Source organism: Melanotaenia boesemani, chromosome 11 (genome assembly GCF_017639745.1).
Source record: "Melanotaenia boesemani isolate fMelBoe1 chromosome 11, fMelBoe1.pri, whole genome shotgun sequence".
In the NCBI taxonomy this organism is placed as follows: Eukaryota; Metazoa; Chordata; class Actinopteri; order Atheriniformes; family Melanotaeniidae; genus Melanotaenia; species Melanotaenia boesemani.
This window is the reverse complement of record NC_055692.1, coordinates 20,798,508-20,817,354: the sequence shown is the minus strand read 5'-3', so window position 1 is coordinate 20,817,354 and position 18,847 is coordinate 20,798,508. Positions and strand designations below refer to the sequence as shown.

The 18,847-nt window shown below is 36.7% G+C and overlaps 1 protein-coding gene across 3 annotated transcripts in view; it reads left to right on the top strand.

Annotated features, from left to right (window-relative positions):
- Window positions 1-18,847, top strand: part of LOC121649494 (EGF-like repeat and discoidin I-like domain-containing protein 3) — a 113,082-nt gene that overhangs the window by 8,608 nt on the left and 85,627 nt on the right. The window contains exon 2 of one of the 3 annotated variants that reach the window (XM_042000363.1): window positions 15,711-15,737. The exons of 1 other annotated variant lie outside the window; for it this stretch is intronic. In XM_042000363.1, the coding sequence (XP_041856297.1) occupies window positions 15,711-15,737 (27 nt within the window). Of the gene's footprint in view, window positions 1-15,707; window positions 15,738-18,847 lie in introns of all 3 variants that reach the window. One more of the 3 variants, XM_042000361.1, reaches the window with a different exon arrangement.

The following is an 18,847-nucleotide window of genomic DNA, read 5'->3' as shown; positions in this document are numbered from 1 at the left end:
AGTTCAGAAGTTTAATTAACAAAGTTGACAGTTTAAATGGATACTCTTTATGTGATATCTCACCCTCTGATTTGATTTCACACCCTCTATCACACATGCAGATGTAGTTATAACAAATGGCTGACAGGAAATAGATGCAGCTGGATGAAAATTTAGTTTGATGCTAGGAATGAAACTGCTTTGCATTCAGCTGATGTGATTGTGGAGTATCAGCTTGTTTCTTGCCTTTGTTGCTTTTCAGCTGTACAGTAAATAAGTATTCCAAGAAAATAAATGAATCAAGTCATTTTCAATGTGCAGCCTCAGACTCTAAATATCAAGCTAGTAGATATAGTATAATATTTGGAGCTTCAACAATTATTCTCAGCAAATCCTCACTGATAAAGTAAGGATGCTGTAGCCTTTTACTGTTCCCACATTTTTCCTCATTGCTACATAAAACTCACTGACCAAGGAGTAAACAAGAAAAAGTGAAGAAAAAAAATCAATTTGTCAAACCTGCCCTTTTCAGTTCGCACAATGCACAGCTTAGGCCAGGGGCTGCCATGCTGTTGTAGAGCAACATCACATACAACGTCTTTTTGACATTTGTTTTGGTTTAAGAGTTTCACTTTAGCCAAACAAGCAGTTGCACAATGTGAAAGATCTGCTGTGCAGAAAATGTTCTGTTAGGAACAAAAGTTATCAAGTTATCCACATGATATGTCTGCCTTAGAGACATATGTTAAGAGCAGATGGATTATATATGTGCTATTTCCCCCTAAGACGGGGTGTGGCATTTGCATACTTTTCTCTCTAGAACCAGATAAAGCATGAATGACTTTTATATGATGCCATAACTTTCAGACGCATGATTGATGAAATGATTAATGATTTTCTAAAATAAACATGGAAGTCTGTTTTTCTTTGGTTATTATTATTTCCAGCTCTCTTTTTCCTTAGAAACAAAGGTGTCTAAAGATGTGATTAATGACACAGCTGAAAACCAGGGCACTCAGTAACACTGAAGATGAGTACATCAGTTATAACAGTATAACAGCAGACTTTAGCATGCTGATGGTCTACAAATTTAGTGAGTGGGATAGATGTTTGTGTAAGAGATGTGCTCACATCACACTTGGCATATTTGACTAAAGAAAAAATTTAAAAAATAAACAAATGTTGCAACTGCTTTTAAGGTGGTTGCAACACATCCTTAGTATGTTCTTAGGTTAAAATCAACAAGCCCAGCATCAGCAGGCAAGATTATTTTGATAAGGCTGCAATGATGCCTATATATGTTTACAAAAGACAAATATTTTTGAGAGCAGTATTTTTGAGTGTGCTTATTGCTTTCAGTTATTAGGCAAATATATATATATATATATATACTCTCAAAGCATGTAGTTGCAACAGACTGGTGTCTTGCTGTATGTCTTATTTGGATGCTTCATCTTTTACATAGTTTAGTTTAAAACCAATGCATTTTTTTTCCTAAGGGGTTCATGACTATTTCTTCAAATCCTAATGTCACTTTGGGAGCACTAATATACCAGCTGAGGTTTCAGATAAGCTTTCAGCCAAGAAAAGTCTTACATATAATTCCCCATAAAATGGAAATTTTACACATTGATCTTTTTTCTAGGATTAGACAAACAAACTGATAATTAGTGAGCTTTAGAGCTGCTGATAGTAGAGGACTGGTATTCAGATAAAGAAGAAATCCCAATATGATTTATACTACCCTAACAGAGTGCAGGCTCAAATAGAAGTAGTTATTATTGGCAAGAAAGCAACATCTGAAAATGAAAATGTAGAAATGATCAACCAGACGTGCTTAAATTTATCAAACTGGCTCTTTGAATCTGTCATTGTCTCCATGCCTCATACAAACACTCAAAAGCTTCACAAAAAGACAAAATATTTGAATTTGCAAAGCTGGTGCATCCTTTATGAATTTTCAATCAGAACATTTTTCAGTTACATTATGTTTTTTTTGTGGCATAATTTCTCTCTCGTCCAAAATGCCGCATGGAAAACATCATGCCGACAAGAGAGCTAATGAGGAAAACATTTAACGAACAGGGTTAAAGGAATGCCTCAATGTGCTGTTGAATATGTATTATTGCTGCAAATTGACACAGTTTTGAAGCAAAATGCATGTTCCCCCTGCCTGTTTAACGTTCCTCGCCCGTTAATCTGCAGTGGCACTTTCCATCGCAGACACCGTCCTATTTACTGCGAGGACTCAGATGAGATGTGAGCTCCACTTCTTTATGCATGTTTGATGAATCTATTTAAGCTGCTCCTGGGATAAAAGCATGAATGTGGGAGATCTTGTTGGGAAAAAAGGTACAAAAGATGGGAGGTGTCCAAGTTTGTAATGAGGCTAGCGACGCTCTCCTGGCTCACAAGCAAACTAGGGCATCTGTAATGAGCATGCACAGGGATGAGGGGATGGGGGCAGAGAGAAGAAAAAGAGGCGTGTTGTGAACCTGCTTTTAGCCACAAACTGTAACATCAGCTGTCCAATATATGCTGGGAGGAAGGGGATGTCAGTCATACTGTAGCTCCCACTCAACAGGAGATACTGAACACATTTGGTAATTACTACTCCCCTCATACCTTAAGGCTGTGTTTTCCCAGGAACTCAGCTAGTGTAGCGTTTTAAAAGGGTGTGCAGTTTGCCAGAATATTTGATGGATGGTGCAACAACAGGCTCTGTTTTTCAGAAGCAGAAAGCCTGTGTTACTAAACAGTAGTTAGACATTGTTTTTAATACAAACCTTTTAAAATCTGTTATATGTGGGAAAGTTTTACACTGGTATACACATGCATATGATTATATTATAGTCACTTCTTATACTGATAGACATTTTCTTGTTAATAATTAATAAAAAGACAGTAAACTGGTCCACATGCCTAATCTGGTGACTGCAACTTTTCACAGCCAAATTAGATTTGCTGGCTCTTCATTAGCAAGGACCTGAAATAGAATACGTCTAAATGATATTAATTATCACAGTTAATCAAAGAGCATTATGACACTTTCTTGCCAATCTGGGAAGAGTTTTCAGGATTGTTTATTTTTTTCAGTTTTTTATGAATGATTTTTCTGGTACTCTTTCTACATAAACTAATCCTAGTTATATGAGCCGTGTTTACACTTGAATTTTTAATCATATTTTTGAGTTTGGAAAATTTTTCATCATCTCATCTTATTTAACTGTGGAATAGTTGCATTTGTTGGTATTTCAGCTGGATTTTGAAAGCTTGTATCACATGCAAAGCCAAATGATGCCCCATCATCATTAATTATTGTTAACTATCAGCCTAAAGGGATGGTAAATTCTGCCTAATTAACTTGCTATTGAATGGTTTGCATTAGTCGCAGCATATGTTTAGGAGATTGCAGAAAATAGATTATTTACAGTGTAGTAGCAGCAAAGTGTGGTCAGAGGTTAGCGCTCTAATGATTCATGTTGATGTTGTGGTCAGAGACGTAAATGGTTGATGGTCATGTCGCATATAAAAAAACTCAGAAACAGAGGATGTGCTGGATCTGCAGGCTGGACTACCTTAACATCATCCAACATGTTCAGTTCTTGAATTTGCCAAGTTCAATTTTAACCATATCAAACAAGTACTTGTGAAAGGAGAGTCATCCAGTCAATGAAAAATCAACCCTGCTGCTATTTCCAATATTAGGCTATTTTATTATAGTAATTTACAGTGGTAACATGGCACAATATTCCTGTTGACTCTTGTTTTCAATGAGATCATGTTGTTGGAGATATTTTGACTTCACGGTTCATAGTGTACATGGGCTTTGCTTTCATCTTGGGAAAGCAAGCGTCCCAAGTCGCTTGAAAATCTTGTGAACCCTGCAGGTCCTGGGCTGAGTGCATTAATGCTGCCCCTGGCCTATGATGAGGAGAGTTATCGATCTTATCCTGAGACGAAAGCTCTGTGCGCACCTTTGCAGGGTTTAGAGTTGGCTCAGGCAGGATGCACAGTAATGAGAGCAGAAGAGGGCAGAATGGGCGACCAGCTTACACCTAACAAGGATGGAGACCTTTACTCTAAAGAAAGGAAACACACTAGCTGGGCATTTTTTAACCTCACCCCTGAAGCCACTCTGTTCTTTTTTTCCTCTGAGCATAGTTCAGCTCCTAGTCACATCATGCTCTCTTGCTCCTATGGTGTTACCTCGAATGTAAGTCTCCAGTGGGAATATATCCCAGCACGGACTGTCTGAAAACTAAATTTGGTTTCCTCCCACTACGAAGCATGAGGAGCAGAGGCAGAAGCCTTAAATGATTAGAATAATTTCTCAGTAAAAACTCACCTAAACATGAGAGGATGGGATACCTCTGGCTGTGAGGAAAGTCCTTGGAGCTTCTTGCCTAGAGGCTTTTGTGGCAACAGATGTTGTTTTCCTGACAAGGACTCCAAAAAGTGAACTTTGTGTGTGTGAGCCTTTGAGATGGTAATAACATTTACTGAAGCCACAAACCTCAGTGACCAGATCTCAGCCACAACATACTGATTATGCATGCTGATTATGGGCCATAAAAGTTGTATGTTTTGGTGGTGCTTAAATCATGTGTTGGCAAGAATGTCAATGCAGCATAGACAAAAATGTATTTCTCTTCTACTCAGCTGGAATCTGGAAGCTTAATGACTTTGTGGTTCTGTGCACTTACCAAGTGGATGAAGAAAAAATGATTTGACATTTTGGAAAATGTGCTTAATCTGTTTCTTGATAAGAGCTAAAATATATATAAAAAAAATCATAAACACTGTCCTCTTTGTGAAGTAAAAATGAAAATAAAATGGGCGATATGGTCTCAGAGTAAAATAAAACTTCACTGTCATACAGAATATTTTATATCGCTTAAACGTTTGTTGTGAAAGAATAAAGGATTGACTTTAAAGCATCTCTGACTAATGGCCTAATTCTCAAAATTGTTTCATATTTCAGTGTCTCTTTCAGCTTCTGATAAATCTGCTTCATACGGCAGATTTGTCAGATACTTCAATAACAAAAGGAGATTTTATCGTTTACTTAAATATATCATGCGGAAAGCACAAGGCTGGCATCCTTCTCTCACCATAGGATCAGCATCATCATCGCATCTATGGCTGTGAATTGCCACATAATATAACAAATCAGTAATTAATGATGAAATTCATTGGCAACTATTGTTATGATCAGTCCAACCAACTCTTCCCCATCCCCATCAATAACTTCAGCAATTTAACTTACTTTCTAGGACTTTATATTTTATTATTGTCTTTGGCTGTCTGTGCAGTAAAGACCAAGATTTCCTTTCTGGACCAAAAGCTTTCACATATTGTCTGATAGTACATATTTCGTCTGTTTAATGTGTTGCTTCTTCAGATCTCTGTTTTGTCTCACTTTGATTCTATTTCTTTTTCTTTTTTTTTCATTTTGTGTCTACATGTATTTAGTTATAAAGCCGCTTCCTAACAGTAGGCTGTGTATGTGTTTGGCTTACTAAGACCACACCATGTCTTTTAAGTCTTCTAGGGATATTTAGCTTCTTCAGCCCTCTCTAAACATCTTCTTTCTCTACTCACTTCCTCCTCCCTGAGGCCAAAGCAAGTTTATTCCCTCTAGCGATTACATCCAATTAGAAGGAAAAAGGGTTTCACTCCTCCTTACTTCCCACACTAACAATGCGGAAAACAGTGGAATGAGTCGGGGCTTTCTCTTCTCCTCTTTGATGTCAACAAATTACACTTCACATACATACTTGGCAAGGAAACAGAGACCCAGTTTACTCTTTCAAGTTAAGATTCTTTGTAATTTGGTGAGCAACATGATAAACAGTGACAGTAGAGATCATTTGAAGTGGATTGATGTTTTTTAGCTTTTTTTTTGTCCTTTTTCCATTTCAGATACCCATACAGTTTGGACAAACACCGGCTTAAGCTTGGATTTGAAAAACATCAGTGTAAATACACATGTATCTACAGAAATTTTATCTTAAACTAACTTGAACAGCAAATCTGCTCCCTGAGGCAGGAGCTTTTCTATGTCTTCCCATGAGCAGCATCAGCTGTTTTGATAGTATTGGTGTCAGTTATGCTGACTTACCGTGTGGTTTCCCATGATAGTTTATCTTTGTGCAGGTTATGCTTGAGCCAGATCTCTGCATGCATCTGTACCCTCAGAGGCCCTTTGGTTGAATATAAAGCAGCCCTGGATACGAGAGGTATCCATGATGACCTTTTAACTGTTTCTGCAACAATACTTCTGATAAACAAAACATCACAAGTTGATGTCTTTATTTTTTTCTTTTCTGCTTTTAAAATTGTGTCCATTCAAATATGAAGAGAAACTTAGGAAACATAAAAAAATGAAAAAAACTTTGCAATTTGTTTGCCTAAGAAGATTATTGAAGGCATAGTTTCGGTTAAGCATTTTATCCCCTCTGCTGTTCATCATTATGCAGGTGAAATGTATGAAGTGAGCACTAAATCTTTTAACAAGGATGGCAGCTACAGTGGGTGTTTGCATTAACTGCATCCAAAATCCATGACTGCAGACTCACTTGCCATAAATGATAAACGTCTGACAGTTCTGGATATCATATGAGTTATCACATTAGATAAATAATTCCAGCTTTTACAACGGGACAAAGTAAAACAAGAACATCCACACTAATGCACACTAACACTGACACATAATGACAAGCTTTTTAGAGCTTTTCTTGCTCTTAGTTTTAAAGACAATAGGAGTTAACCTTTAGAGCTTCATGTTTGATAATTGAAGTAAACAGTGGTGTGTGATACAAAAGGGGTGGAAAATTACCATAACATTTCTGGGAACAGCTTGCGCTGCATAATAGGGTCCATGTGCTCAAACACTCAGGGAGCTTATTTGCTTTTGTTTATTGTCTTTTCACACTTGGGCTGAATCTGACCTGCTTACTTGAAGCTGAAGGCAGATTTTTCTTCTTTGGTGTGACCTGTTCTTTTAAGGTGGTCTCATGCGGAGGCCTTTGCTGCTTGGCTTGTACAGCTGGGCTCTACCATTTCTTATTTTCCCCCTTTCATTCTCTTTACCCCACTCCTTCACAGTCCTTCTTCTTCTTGGATCTACAGATCTTTCTTAAGTCCCTAACGTTATTTATTTATTTATTTATTTATTTTTTTGCTGTGGATTTGCTTCACATGTAGTGAAGCCAGAGGAGCTTTTTATCTGGCCACGTTTCAAGTAATCCTGCATTTGAACTTGCATTTCAGGTTGTAAAAGTAAGAAATATCTACCTGTGAAAGAGGAAGCCTTGCCAGCTTCTTTGTCAAGGCATCTCATTAAACAGTGCAATAACAGGTTTTTCTTTTTTTTTTCTCTCTCTTTCATTTACAGATTTATTTTTGGATGGTAATTAAAAAAAATCTGTAAATGAATCTTTATGTCATGGCTTACTGTATGTTTGAGTTTTTCCCTTTTTTCTCGTGAAATTAATTAAATTTGAGCATTTTAACTTAACTTTAATTAGCAGCATCAGTTTTTGCATTTTATTGATACTTGTCAGTAAAATTGTTAATTTTATCCAATTCCGTATTCTTCAGATAGCTTCTCGTAAGATCTGGAGAATCAATACAAAGCGAAATAAGACTGAGAACATATGTTATTTGCTGACATTTGGTTCTGCACTCTGACACCTAACAGCAGTCTTAAAATAAACATATTGATTTCATGTCAAAAACTCGGTATGAATCAGGCCATGGATATGTCTCTGTATTGACCACATTACCAAAACACTTTGCTGCAGTCAGACTGATCCAGTGGGCTCCTCTTTATGTTATCCTTGCAATAGCAATCTGTTTGACTGAAAATCTCTTCCACAACCAGTTACATACATTACAGCAGTAGTTCCCAACCTGGGGTCTGGGACCCCCAATGGGGTCCCCTAAAGAGCACAGGGGCTCTTGAATTTAGTTTGAAGTATTTGCTTATACTACAGGGAGACTAATTGAAAGTGAAAAAAAGAAAGAGTACTAACAAGGCATTTGAATATTGTCTTTGTTTTCTATAATACTCACCACATGAGCAGAGTTTACAGAAACCTCATTAAAGCTCCCTTTACTTACATAAATAGGTATGTCCAAATCACATCAGCATGGTTGTTAGGCAATACATCCACTAGTAGGCAGTGCAGAGTTTATAGTTCACCTCTGAGTTCTGACATCTGTGTCAATAGCAGTATAGCAAACATGGTGAAGGTCAAGGAGATCATGATAATACACATTCTCAGAAAGAGACATTAAATAGAGGCAGCAAAGTAGATAACATTGGTCTGTCTGGGCATTACATACATGGCGGCTACTTGTTCTCCTTCTTTGTTCCTTTTGCTAATTGCACATGACTTACTGTGCAACACTGCCTCCACAGTTTTGTTAGGTACAGGTCCATTTACTATGTCTAGATGCAACATCCTCAAGCTTCCAGAGAATGGATGAAATATACAAGTAATATACTCAGTGGGCGTATAGAAGGCACCATCTGTATGCATATGCATATTTAACATTAAGCTTAAATGATTCCTAACTCTGGCTTAGGCAGTAGAGCAGGTCTTGCAATAAACAGAGAGTTGGCAGTTAAAATCCCACTTTATCAAACAGTATGGTTACACATACAGATTACCAACACTGGTGTATGAATGTGGAATGAATGAATAATGGATTCAGTGTAAAGGACTTTAGGTGCCTTGAAGAGGGCTATATAAATTACATCCATTATCATTTTTATTTAACATTAAGTGTAGTGGCCCAGACTTAGCAGAAATTATGCATGTAACCATTACTGTATAAATCTCCATGAGTCCAAAACTTAAGTGTGCTACAGTCTTGGAGGGCAACATATACTTAATGTGTTTTTGAAGGGGAGTGGTCACATATGACCAGCGAGCATGTTACTTAAAAAAAGTAATTAAGTATAGTTACTTGTTACTTCTCACAAAAAGTAACTGAGTTAGTAACAAACTTCCAGCGTACATAGTAATTTAGAAAAGTAATTATTCCATTACTTAAAAAAAAAAAAAAAAGATCAAATATGTTCCCTTTGAAAGAACTTCAAATTCATCTGCATTAACTTTTCACAATAAAACTGAATATTAAATCTGACTAATGAAAGGAATGGAAACTAAATAGTTGTTTGTGTGTGATCGGCTGCACACACTGATTTAGTCTGCCATGACATTTTACTCTTCATCAGTCAATCTTCATCAATTAGGCATGTGGTTGTTTCTCCCCCTAAGCCCCCAGTCAGATGAAGACAGTGTCAATGTGCAGAGTTATAGTGTAACACTACATGTAGCTTCAGCGTTAACTATTAATGGTAACTGCGTTGCAACAATGGAAAGAATAATTAGTTCAAGTATTAGTAAATACACTGCATACGACTAAAATTGTAACCCAGAAATACTCCAATACGCTGTGGTTATATACATTTTTGTAACGCTCTAAACATGTAGTTTGTAATCTGTAGATTAGCCTCGCACATTAGTTATAACCCCAAGCAGGTGTTTTTAACTCCTTTTTATTATTATTTTTTTCTCTCTTAACTCCTAACTCCTAACCATTTGCTGGTGTGAATGGCAAAAATAAGGAATTGTAATAGTAGGGAATAGTAAACGTGGACTGTAAAAACATGTCTATCGTCTGAAATGAGCAGTCTCTTACAACAAGGTCTTTGGATAAATTTTGATTGTTCATTGTAAAACTTTCTTGTCTCGCATTTTGAAGTTAAAATGACATGTAAATGATTCCCAGAAGACAGATAAGTTCTCAAACTGCCCCTTTGGTTATTGCTTACACAGTGATGGTTTGCTTCACTTGACATAAAAGGGTATACTACTGCACCCCCTTGCCATGAGACGATACAATAGCTAATGTAAAGAAAGTGTTTAACAATACCTCACTAATTGCTGTTGGTATTGTTTCTGTGAGTCATTTAACAGTTACCCACCCACTCTGCTGCAAGATGATTTAATGTTAATAAGCATGGGTGTGATGAAGCAAACACTTTTAGTGGTGATGGTATGTGGGAGATACATGTGCACTGAGCATCTGTTGTTGGTCAGAGTGTGCTTGTGTATGTGTGTGTGTGTGTGTGTGTGTGTGTGTGTGTGTGTGTGTAAGGTACAGAGAAAGGGTCTCTGCAGTGCTAATATAGAACATGCTCACACTGTTAATGTAACACATGACACTTTGCAACTCATATAATCTTCATTTCACTCCAACTCCTTTGGATGTTGCTTTTTTTTTAGAAAAAAATAAGAAAAATAAAACAGCTAGTTTATTGCAACAGTTTATGACCTCCGTACATCAACACTGCACAGAAGATGATTGTCATAATTAATACTGATCCTTTACAGCTTGGAAAACACACATGCTCATTTTAAGCTTTGACTTGACTCATACCTTAATTAAATACAGATTTGTGGCAAATCAAACGGGTTTTTGTGATAATTTTATTGCCTTTGTCTTTTTTCAATTTAAACATTTAACAATTTTATTCCCAGACATTTTTACCATCAGACAGACACAAACATGACTTTCCAGTCTCAGGAATGATCTCTGGGCCGGCAGCATTAGCAATGACAGCCAACTGTCATTCTTGATGCTACATTGCTAAATAGTAGTACCATCCATTAAGTGGATTTGTTTTTGACCTTGTCGTGGCCTGACTGGCAATGAAGGTAGGACTGTGTTTGCCAAGCAGTGTTTTAGGTGGAACTGAGGCTGATATTGTTGGCATTTCTTTGGTTGAATCTTATTTAATGCTTAGAAATATAATAATTGCAAATAAGTTAACTGCAGCCAACAACCATACAGTGCTGGTTACAGTATTAAGTTACAGCACAGCCTGCAATCTTTCACTATTTGCTGAGAGCTTGAAAACACATAGTTATGTAAATGTGAGGGCAGCTACTTATACAATAACACCTACTAAATGTCATTAACCCCACTCTGCTTTCTAACTGGCATTAAGCTGAAGTCACCCTTAATCTTTCCAGAAAGCAAAGACTTCATCTGGTCAGTGTCATCAAAAACAACATTTTGAAACAAAATGCTGGTTCCCATGACTGTTCAATGCACTGCTATCATAATCAGTGTAATCATTGTATTGACCCTTACCCAGACAAATGCAGATGTATAAAAGCAGTAATGGGGTTACAAGGTTAATGGTAATGATACAGAAACAACACTGGAAAAGTACATTAAACCTTAATGCAGCGTGGTCCCACTCAAAAATGATTCACTTCTTCACATTGAACTAAATATAACTTCCAAAATCCTTGGAGTTGCCCAAGGGCCAGATCCAGCAAAGTTTTACTCATTAACTAATATATTTATTTAGACTATTTTCTTTCGCTGTTTTTTTATTCCCTTTCACCTTCTCTGATTCCACTTCAAGGTGTCTTTCAGCCTATAAAACTGTGATGGCATAGTTTGTAAGATGAACCGATTTTATTTCACACTTCCATAATCTTCAGGTGATCCTCTCTTTTATTGCCACCTCATATAATACTTTGCATTTAGACTCCGTGCATACTTCTCTGTAAATCTCCAAATCACTGGAGGTCTATTACCTTTTTTCTGCCTTTCTTCCTTTTTTATAATTATTCATTTTAATATTTTAATGCACAAATAGTAAATATAATGATTGCATATCAATGTTAGGTCACTTAATTTTCTAACTTATACTCTAAATAAAGTCTATTCTAAATGAAAAGAAGTTTTTGCTTTTAATGAACTCCCAGGGGAAGTAAGTCACTATTGCCATTCAAATTACACTATATGTTATACTATATAACTCCCCAAAAATATTTTTAAGCAAATTAATGAATTATTGCTTTTATTTGTTTCTTTTAAATGCCCAAATGAATACTAAGGAGACTTTACATGCTCACATTTTCATGTATTGTCATATTTATATGAAAACCTTCATGTTTTACCATGCTGATGTGTCCTCGTTCTCATGTGAGTATGTATGAGCTGTAGGCTTTTTTATTGTTTTTTTTTTTGTATGGTTTTTATGGTTGCTCACTATGGACCTGCTTCTCTATCTCCACTGAACACCTTGACGTCATATCAGTCCTGTGCTGGACAGGCTGGCTGGTTCCTATTTAGATTATGGATGGTTATTACTGCCTCCTGGCTGTCAGTCAGATTAAACCAATATGTCCCAGGCTGGAAGCTTATCATGCTATAGAGAGGACCTTCTCAAGGGAAGAGGAGGGGCCATTTAAATAAGTCATCTCCAGAGCCCTCCATGTTTTACAAATTTATTTGTGCGGTTTTACTATGTATCAAAGCTTCAAGTGTTTATTACTTCCACCAAGGCAGAGGTTATGTTTTCAGTGGAGTTGGTTTGTCTATCTGTAAGCAACATAACTCAAAAGGTTATGGACAGATTTTGGTTAAATCTTTAGGAAATCAGTGAAATAGAATTGGGAACAAGTGATTAGATTTTGGGGGTGATTCGGATCACCACCTGCATCCAGGAATTTCTTAAAGGATTCTTTACAGGCGAAGGGCAGACACAAACATCTGGGAACATTTGTGAACTTTTTCACATCCCGGTCTTTTGCCGGTGAAAACAAAAGGTTGCTAAAGCATAACACTGTTGGATTTTCAGTGTTGATCCTCGTAGATTTTTCTTTAGTTTTCGTAGTTTCTTTTTAATATGCCAAAAACATTGTGTTGTGGTTGGCTTCCATAAACATAGTAGACAACAGGAGATCATTCTTTAAACTACCAAAAAGACACCAAAGCTACTGGCTAGCGGCTACCAAACATGTTTATGCTGATGGTATACAGACGGTACAGTCCTTCTAAATATTTGACAGCTTGGTCAATCGTTTTATGACTGATGAGTAAAACATTTATTATTCTATTACTGTTTAAAACTTATGGTTCTTTTGTACAGATGGCAAAACTACCATGAAATGGTTAGTTACAGTAACAATAACAAATGTCTGTTGGTGGTTTTTGTGACATTATCAATGTTTCTTGTCAGCAGCTCCTTCACAAAGTGACGGTGGATAGACATAAAGGCATTCGTTCAGTCCTCCTGCTTCACCTTATATGTTTTTCTAGCCTTGACACTGAGGGTATGAATAAAACTGTGTGAGTGTATGGATAGTTTTTATTCAAAAACCAATGGAGAAATTTTAAAACTATGAGAACAATCTGCACACTTTAACAGGGATACCGGTATGGTGCAGGGTTTATTTTCACCAGCAAGCTGTTCATGGTCACATGACCACCAGATTGCGACGTAGGTTTGCTCCTGCCGATGGGGAGATAGGGATAATATTGCTATTAGAGCTTCTAACCCTAAAACTAATGCCCACAATCATTGGCAAAAAAAATTACTATGGCTTGGTGGAGGTCTGCGCTCTCTTAGTACTTCCAGTTATATAAAATGGAACAATATTGTGCTTCTTTAACAACATTCCCTACTATTCAAGTCTATGTTTAAAAACTAGAAGCACAAGGTTGGACATGGTACTTCTTTTGTATCATGTTCATTTGGCAAATTAAAAATAAAACTTATGAAATAATATCCTTGAAGTTGGCATAGGTGCTGAAAAACACTATATATTATATAATAATAAAAAACACTAATATTACAGCTCTGTTTATTTATTTATATTTCCATTCATTCAAGCAGTGACAGGCAATCGCCAGCACACCACCAATAATTATGCCTCCCTCTAAACCAATCAATGTCCTATTTAGAGCGTTGTAGATCACACAGGTGATGATAATAGAATGTTGATAACTCATAAAGTTTTTTGACGCACTTGAATAAAGTGCAATGGGAAACGCATTCTACCTGGATCAAATAAACAAAATGTAAGATAAATATTAACCTTAGTGTAGAGCTTTGTGCAGGCTTTTAGGTGTGAATGGTTTTATAAGCAGGCAATTAGAGTAGGCATTTTTTCAGCTTTGACGACTGGTGCAGTCATTACAGTCATTAAGTGCTGAAATAAAGGCTTGGTCGTGTCAGGGTGCAGTAGATAAATAGTGATGCTTGTGTCTACTGATGAGCCTCGTGATGCAACTCTCACTGGGTGTTCTACTCATCCATAGGGAACACCAGCCAAGTGTTTCATGAACTCTTATGATTCACCACTTCAACACTTGGATAAACAAAAAGTTCATTTTCTGCTTCTCCATCTTCTCGGCATGTGTATTTATGTGTGGGTGTGAATTGTTCTCTTCACTTGGAGGCATATGCTTTTTCTTTTACTTCTTTTTCCTTTGTGCTGTATAATCATGTGTATACAGTGCACATCTGAGGACTTGTGCAAGTGTGCGACTTGACCCTAGTGGTAAGAGTGAAGAAGAAAGGTAGAAAAAAAACACACTAAGTGAAGCGTGGAATGTGCTTGGTTAGGGATTACGCTGGCCCATGTGCATTGGAAAACACAAAGGGGAACTTCTGCTGCCAGGCTGATGAGAGGCTGACAAAGTGCTTGGCTGTGGCTCTTTATGACTTCGGTTTAAGCTTTCTCTCCCATTTAAAGCATTGTGAAAGACTCTGGTACAGTTTTCATTCCTGTGTCTTTACAAAGTTGTGTTGAAGTGAGCCATTTTCACCTTCAGCTTTACGATGCTGCTCAGTTTACTCACATCATATGTTCCATGGGTACCGATACTTCAGCAGTTTTTGATTTTCACATTCAAAAACAACTTGGGAAAACAAGTTGACAGAATGCTGATGGTTGTTTCATAAAGAGGAGAAATGTCTTTGTATTTTTGTCTGGGTTTCAATCAAAAATTAATTATTTTTCTAAGATGGATTTGGATATATTTGCAGCTTTGTGAAGCAGGCATGCCCTAATTTCTGTCTGCTATATGATCTATGTGGCCTTAACCCTCTATATGCTAATTCCTAATTAGTATTCAATTTAATTAAGCAAGCCACTGGTAAATAATTTCATTAGCTGTATTGAGAAACAGCAGAAATGCACATTTAATTTATTTTATAAAGCAGCAAACCCCTTTACATTCGGGTCTTGTTTATCTATTCATCCATGCATCCATTCATCCATCCATGGGAACACTTTTCTGATGATCCCCCAACAATAATAGCAGTCTTTTCATCATCCCCTGCTTTTAATGGTCTTGGTCTACTGCCTCTGTAGCTGTGTCCAGCTTTCAGGCACATTTTTTGGAGCAATTTCATGAGTAATGATGGAGATCGAGGACTGCAGTAATGATAGTAGACAGGCCAAATCTCAGTCGCGGAGCAGTACTGAGGCTTTGGAGCTGGGGATGTAGCACGTAAGTATAAATGCCACAGGGGGTAATCCTACACTGGTCCAGAATGATGAACATGTATTAGTCAAAACCAACTGACCAGAACAGAATGTCTAAATGGGGGGATGGGCTCTGACACAGTGCCAGGTTATTGTGGGATATTTCTGTTGGCAGGATGCAGGGGCCTACAGGTAGCAGGTGTGCCTGGCTTTACATACTGTATGCCCAGTGAATTACATGTCAAATGTTACTGCACACATGGTATAGCAGTGTGGTTGACAGTGTAGTCGAATCAGCAGTGTTACATGCAGCTGCAGTCCTGAATACTGGAACATAAGTGTGATAAAGCTAATGCATTTTTTTTCTCTCTTCCCCTCCGCCTTTTTTCCCCTTTTCCTTTTTGTTAACAACAGCAGCAGATGGTGAGGAACCAACTTCAGCAGGTGGGAAATTTTTATGCTTGGTAACATGATCTCTCTTCATTTGCTAGTTTTGTTAAGTGTTGTGTGTTTGTGGATACAGGGAGACAAAAAGGCTGAAAACTCATCCAGTTTCTAAATTTTGGCAAATTCTCTTCCTTCCTTCATTCATTACTATTCAATCTAACCCCTTCATCCGCCCACTGATCATGCCTGGTCAGCAGACTCATGATTATATCATTTGGAATTTCATTTCATCAGTCAGTCCTCTTTAAACTTCCTCTAATAGTGTGGCTGAAAGAAATATCTTGTCTCTGTTTGGTACAGAGTTTTGTGAGTAATAAGCTCACAGTTAAGTTTGGTCCAGTTATAGCTTTTGCTTGATTGTTTTTCCTTGCAGGTAAATATTCTGAATACCTGAATATTTTACATAACTTTGGGGGTAGCTTATGAAAATTGTTTCTACTGTGTTAGTGCAGATTTTTATATTCCATTAGCTTAAAAAGCAGCATTTTTATTCAAGAGTTAAGTGCATTGTCTCCCTGTAATACTTGCTATTACCATAAGTCTGAATATACACTGCATCTACTCCCAAAGTAATGCATTCAGTCAGTGGTAAAGTAAATACTCCATACAGATGCATTCTTTTGAATGACTCTTCCTAATAAAACATTTTTGATATTCACAATAACTCCCTCTGACTATTGAAAAAGAACAAATATATGTGTCACAGTTTTGTTACAAAAGCGAAACCACAGAGAACACCAGTAAACAAGTACCAAATTTATCTTCATCAGTAATGTAATTAAAATGTCACTTCACATTCTGGGGAAGTACTGCAACTGCATACAAACTTACTCGTTCCAAGTGCATCCTCAGCAGCTAATTGTCTTTGTGTTTCTTTCATTAATATTAATCTCTGCTGGTTGATTTGAGATCAAGTGGGTTAAAACAAAAATGATTCATTTAGATTAGACATAATTCCCCAGGAATCAAAGCAGTTTGTTGTTGTAATGGAAAGATTTGTGTAGTTTAGGCTTAAATCGCTTAAAGAAAGGCAAACATGCATTTGTACTTGTGCACACACACGCACACACACACACACACACACACACACACACACACACACACACACACACACACACACACACACACACATACTACCATAGTTTGATTAAAGGCTTGAACTTTTTTGGTTAAAGGAAATACTTAAAAGCTTAATTTCGCACAATGAATACTCTTTAAAACTTTAAATTAAATAACAACTGCATATTTAATTATGTGTTCTTTTGTAAAATTTACTTCTAAAAACACTTTCTCAGATTTTTTCTTATTTTTTATTGTTTGGAGAAATCAGTGTCTCCCAAAACAGACTTTCTAAAACTCTTGAATTGATCAGTAATTTAGGTATGGTTATGTCTTCATAGGTTTGAAATGTTCACTGCTAAATATTAAGTATTACTGTTTTTTTATACTCTTCAGTAATGTGTTCGTGTATATTATTTCAGTGTTAAGTAGATTCATTTTATCTCTTCAACTCAATTAACATTTATTCATTGAGTGTTTTATTTTTTTGTATTTTATGTATTTGTACATTTCAGGTAGGAGCAGAGAGAAGACAGGCTGCTAAGAAAATTATTATTGGGTTTAAAAATGACACAAATTAGGTGTGATTTGTGACCACTGACCTGGAACTGGACTGTGAGAGAAAATAGGCCAGAATGATATAAAAGGCCAAATTACTTCTGACAGGTTTGATGAATTTAGCATATCAGCTGCTGTTCCACAACCTCCAAATCTTTAATCTGGATAATCTAAAGCTTTGTTTGAACTCATAAAGGGGGATGATATTTAGCATGTGTGACCTGTATTTATTTGGGTGTGAGCAGATTGGATTGTACCATTTCCATGAATTGGCCAACATCTACATGGAATCTGAAGCTGAACCTGAAAGCTGGGCTGTTATAACTGGATGTTTGATGAGTGGGTACACCTGCTTTGTGTGTTAACTTCACAGCTTATCAAATATCATATTCTTCTCTTTCTCTTAGTGGAATAATAATAATTCAAAAATAATAATTAATAAATTAATAATAATAATAATAATAATAATAATAATAATAATATTTCCTATGAAAAAATCCAGTGTGCCTGTATAAAAATTACCAGCAGCAGCAGCCCAGGGCTGTCTTAAACCTGTTAATCATTGACTCATTTAAAGTTGCCATGGTTACTTACTTGCAGGGCAGAGGAAGAGCTGAAGCACAGCAGAAAGTGAAGGAGAGGGACATCCAAACTAAGTCCGCATCCCCCTTAAGTTTACCATGATCTGCTAGTATTCTAAGTCTGTTCCTTTAATGTACAAAACTGTAAGACTGTCTCCAGTTCTTAGTTTCATGATAATTTCAAGGACTTCTTAAAACAACCTTGTGAAAATGTGAAGCCCAAATAGCTCAGATTGTCACATGCCCCAAACCCCTTTTTAGCCTTTGAGTACCATAGTGGAGCTTGTCATGTGTAAGACTGTATTAAGTGGAGTATTTATTGCTTAACCGAGTGAATGCAACAACTGCAAAGAAAACAAAAAAGAAAAGTGAAACAGTTCATTATCTACTTAACAGCTTCATTCACCTACTGTTTTAAAGGTTAATTTTATTATAATTCAATTTGTGCTAGTACAAGTGGTTCCTTAAATTATATGAAAGTAAGTTCTAATTGTTTTATTTTATGATTTTTTCTATCTATCTATCTATCTATCTATCTATCTATCTATCTATCTATCTATCTATCTATCTATCTATCTATCTATCTATCTATCTATCTATCTATCTATCTATCTATCTATCTATCTATCTATCTATCTATCTATATATCTATCTATATCCTGATGGGCTATGCAGTGGCAAAGGCACACAAAAATGGGAAGCTAAAGGCCCACTAAAAGCCTGATTGTGTAGAGGCTCATGCTGAGCTCCTTGATGTAATATTGGTGTTACAGTGCCAGCTTTCATCAGTGGAGGTACAGGATGCGTGCAATCACCACGAGCCCGTGAACCAGTGAAGGTGTTGTAGAAAAAGAGGTTGGGTTAAAATAGATTTGACACAATTAGGCCATGTTAGATATCTGTGTGATG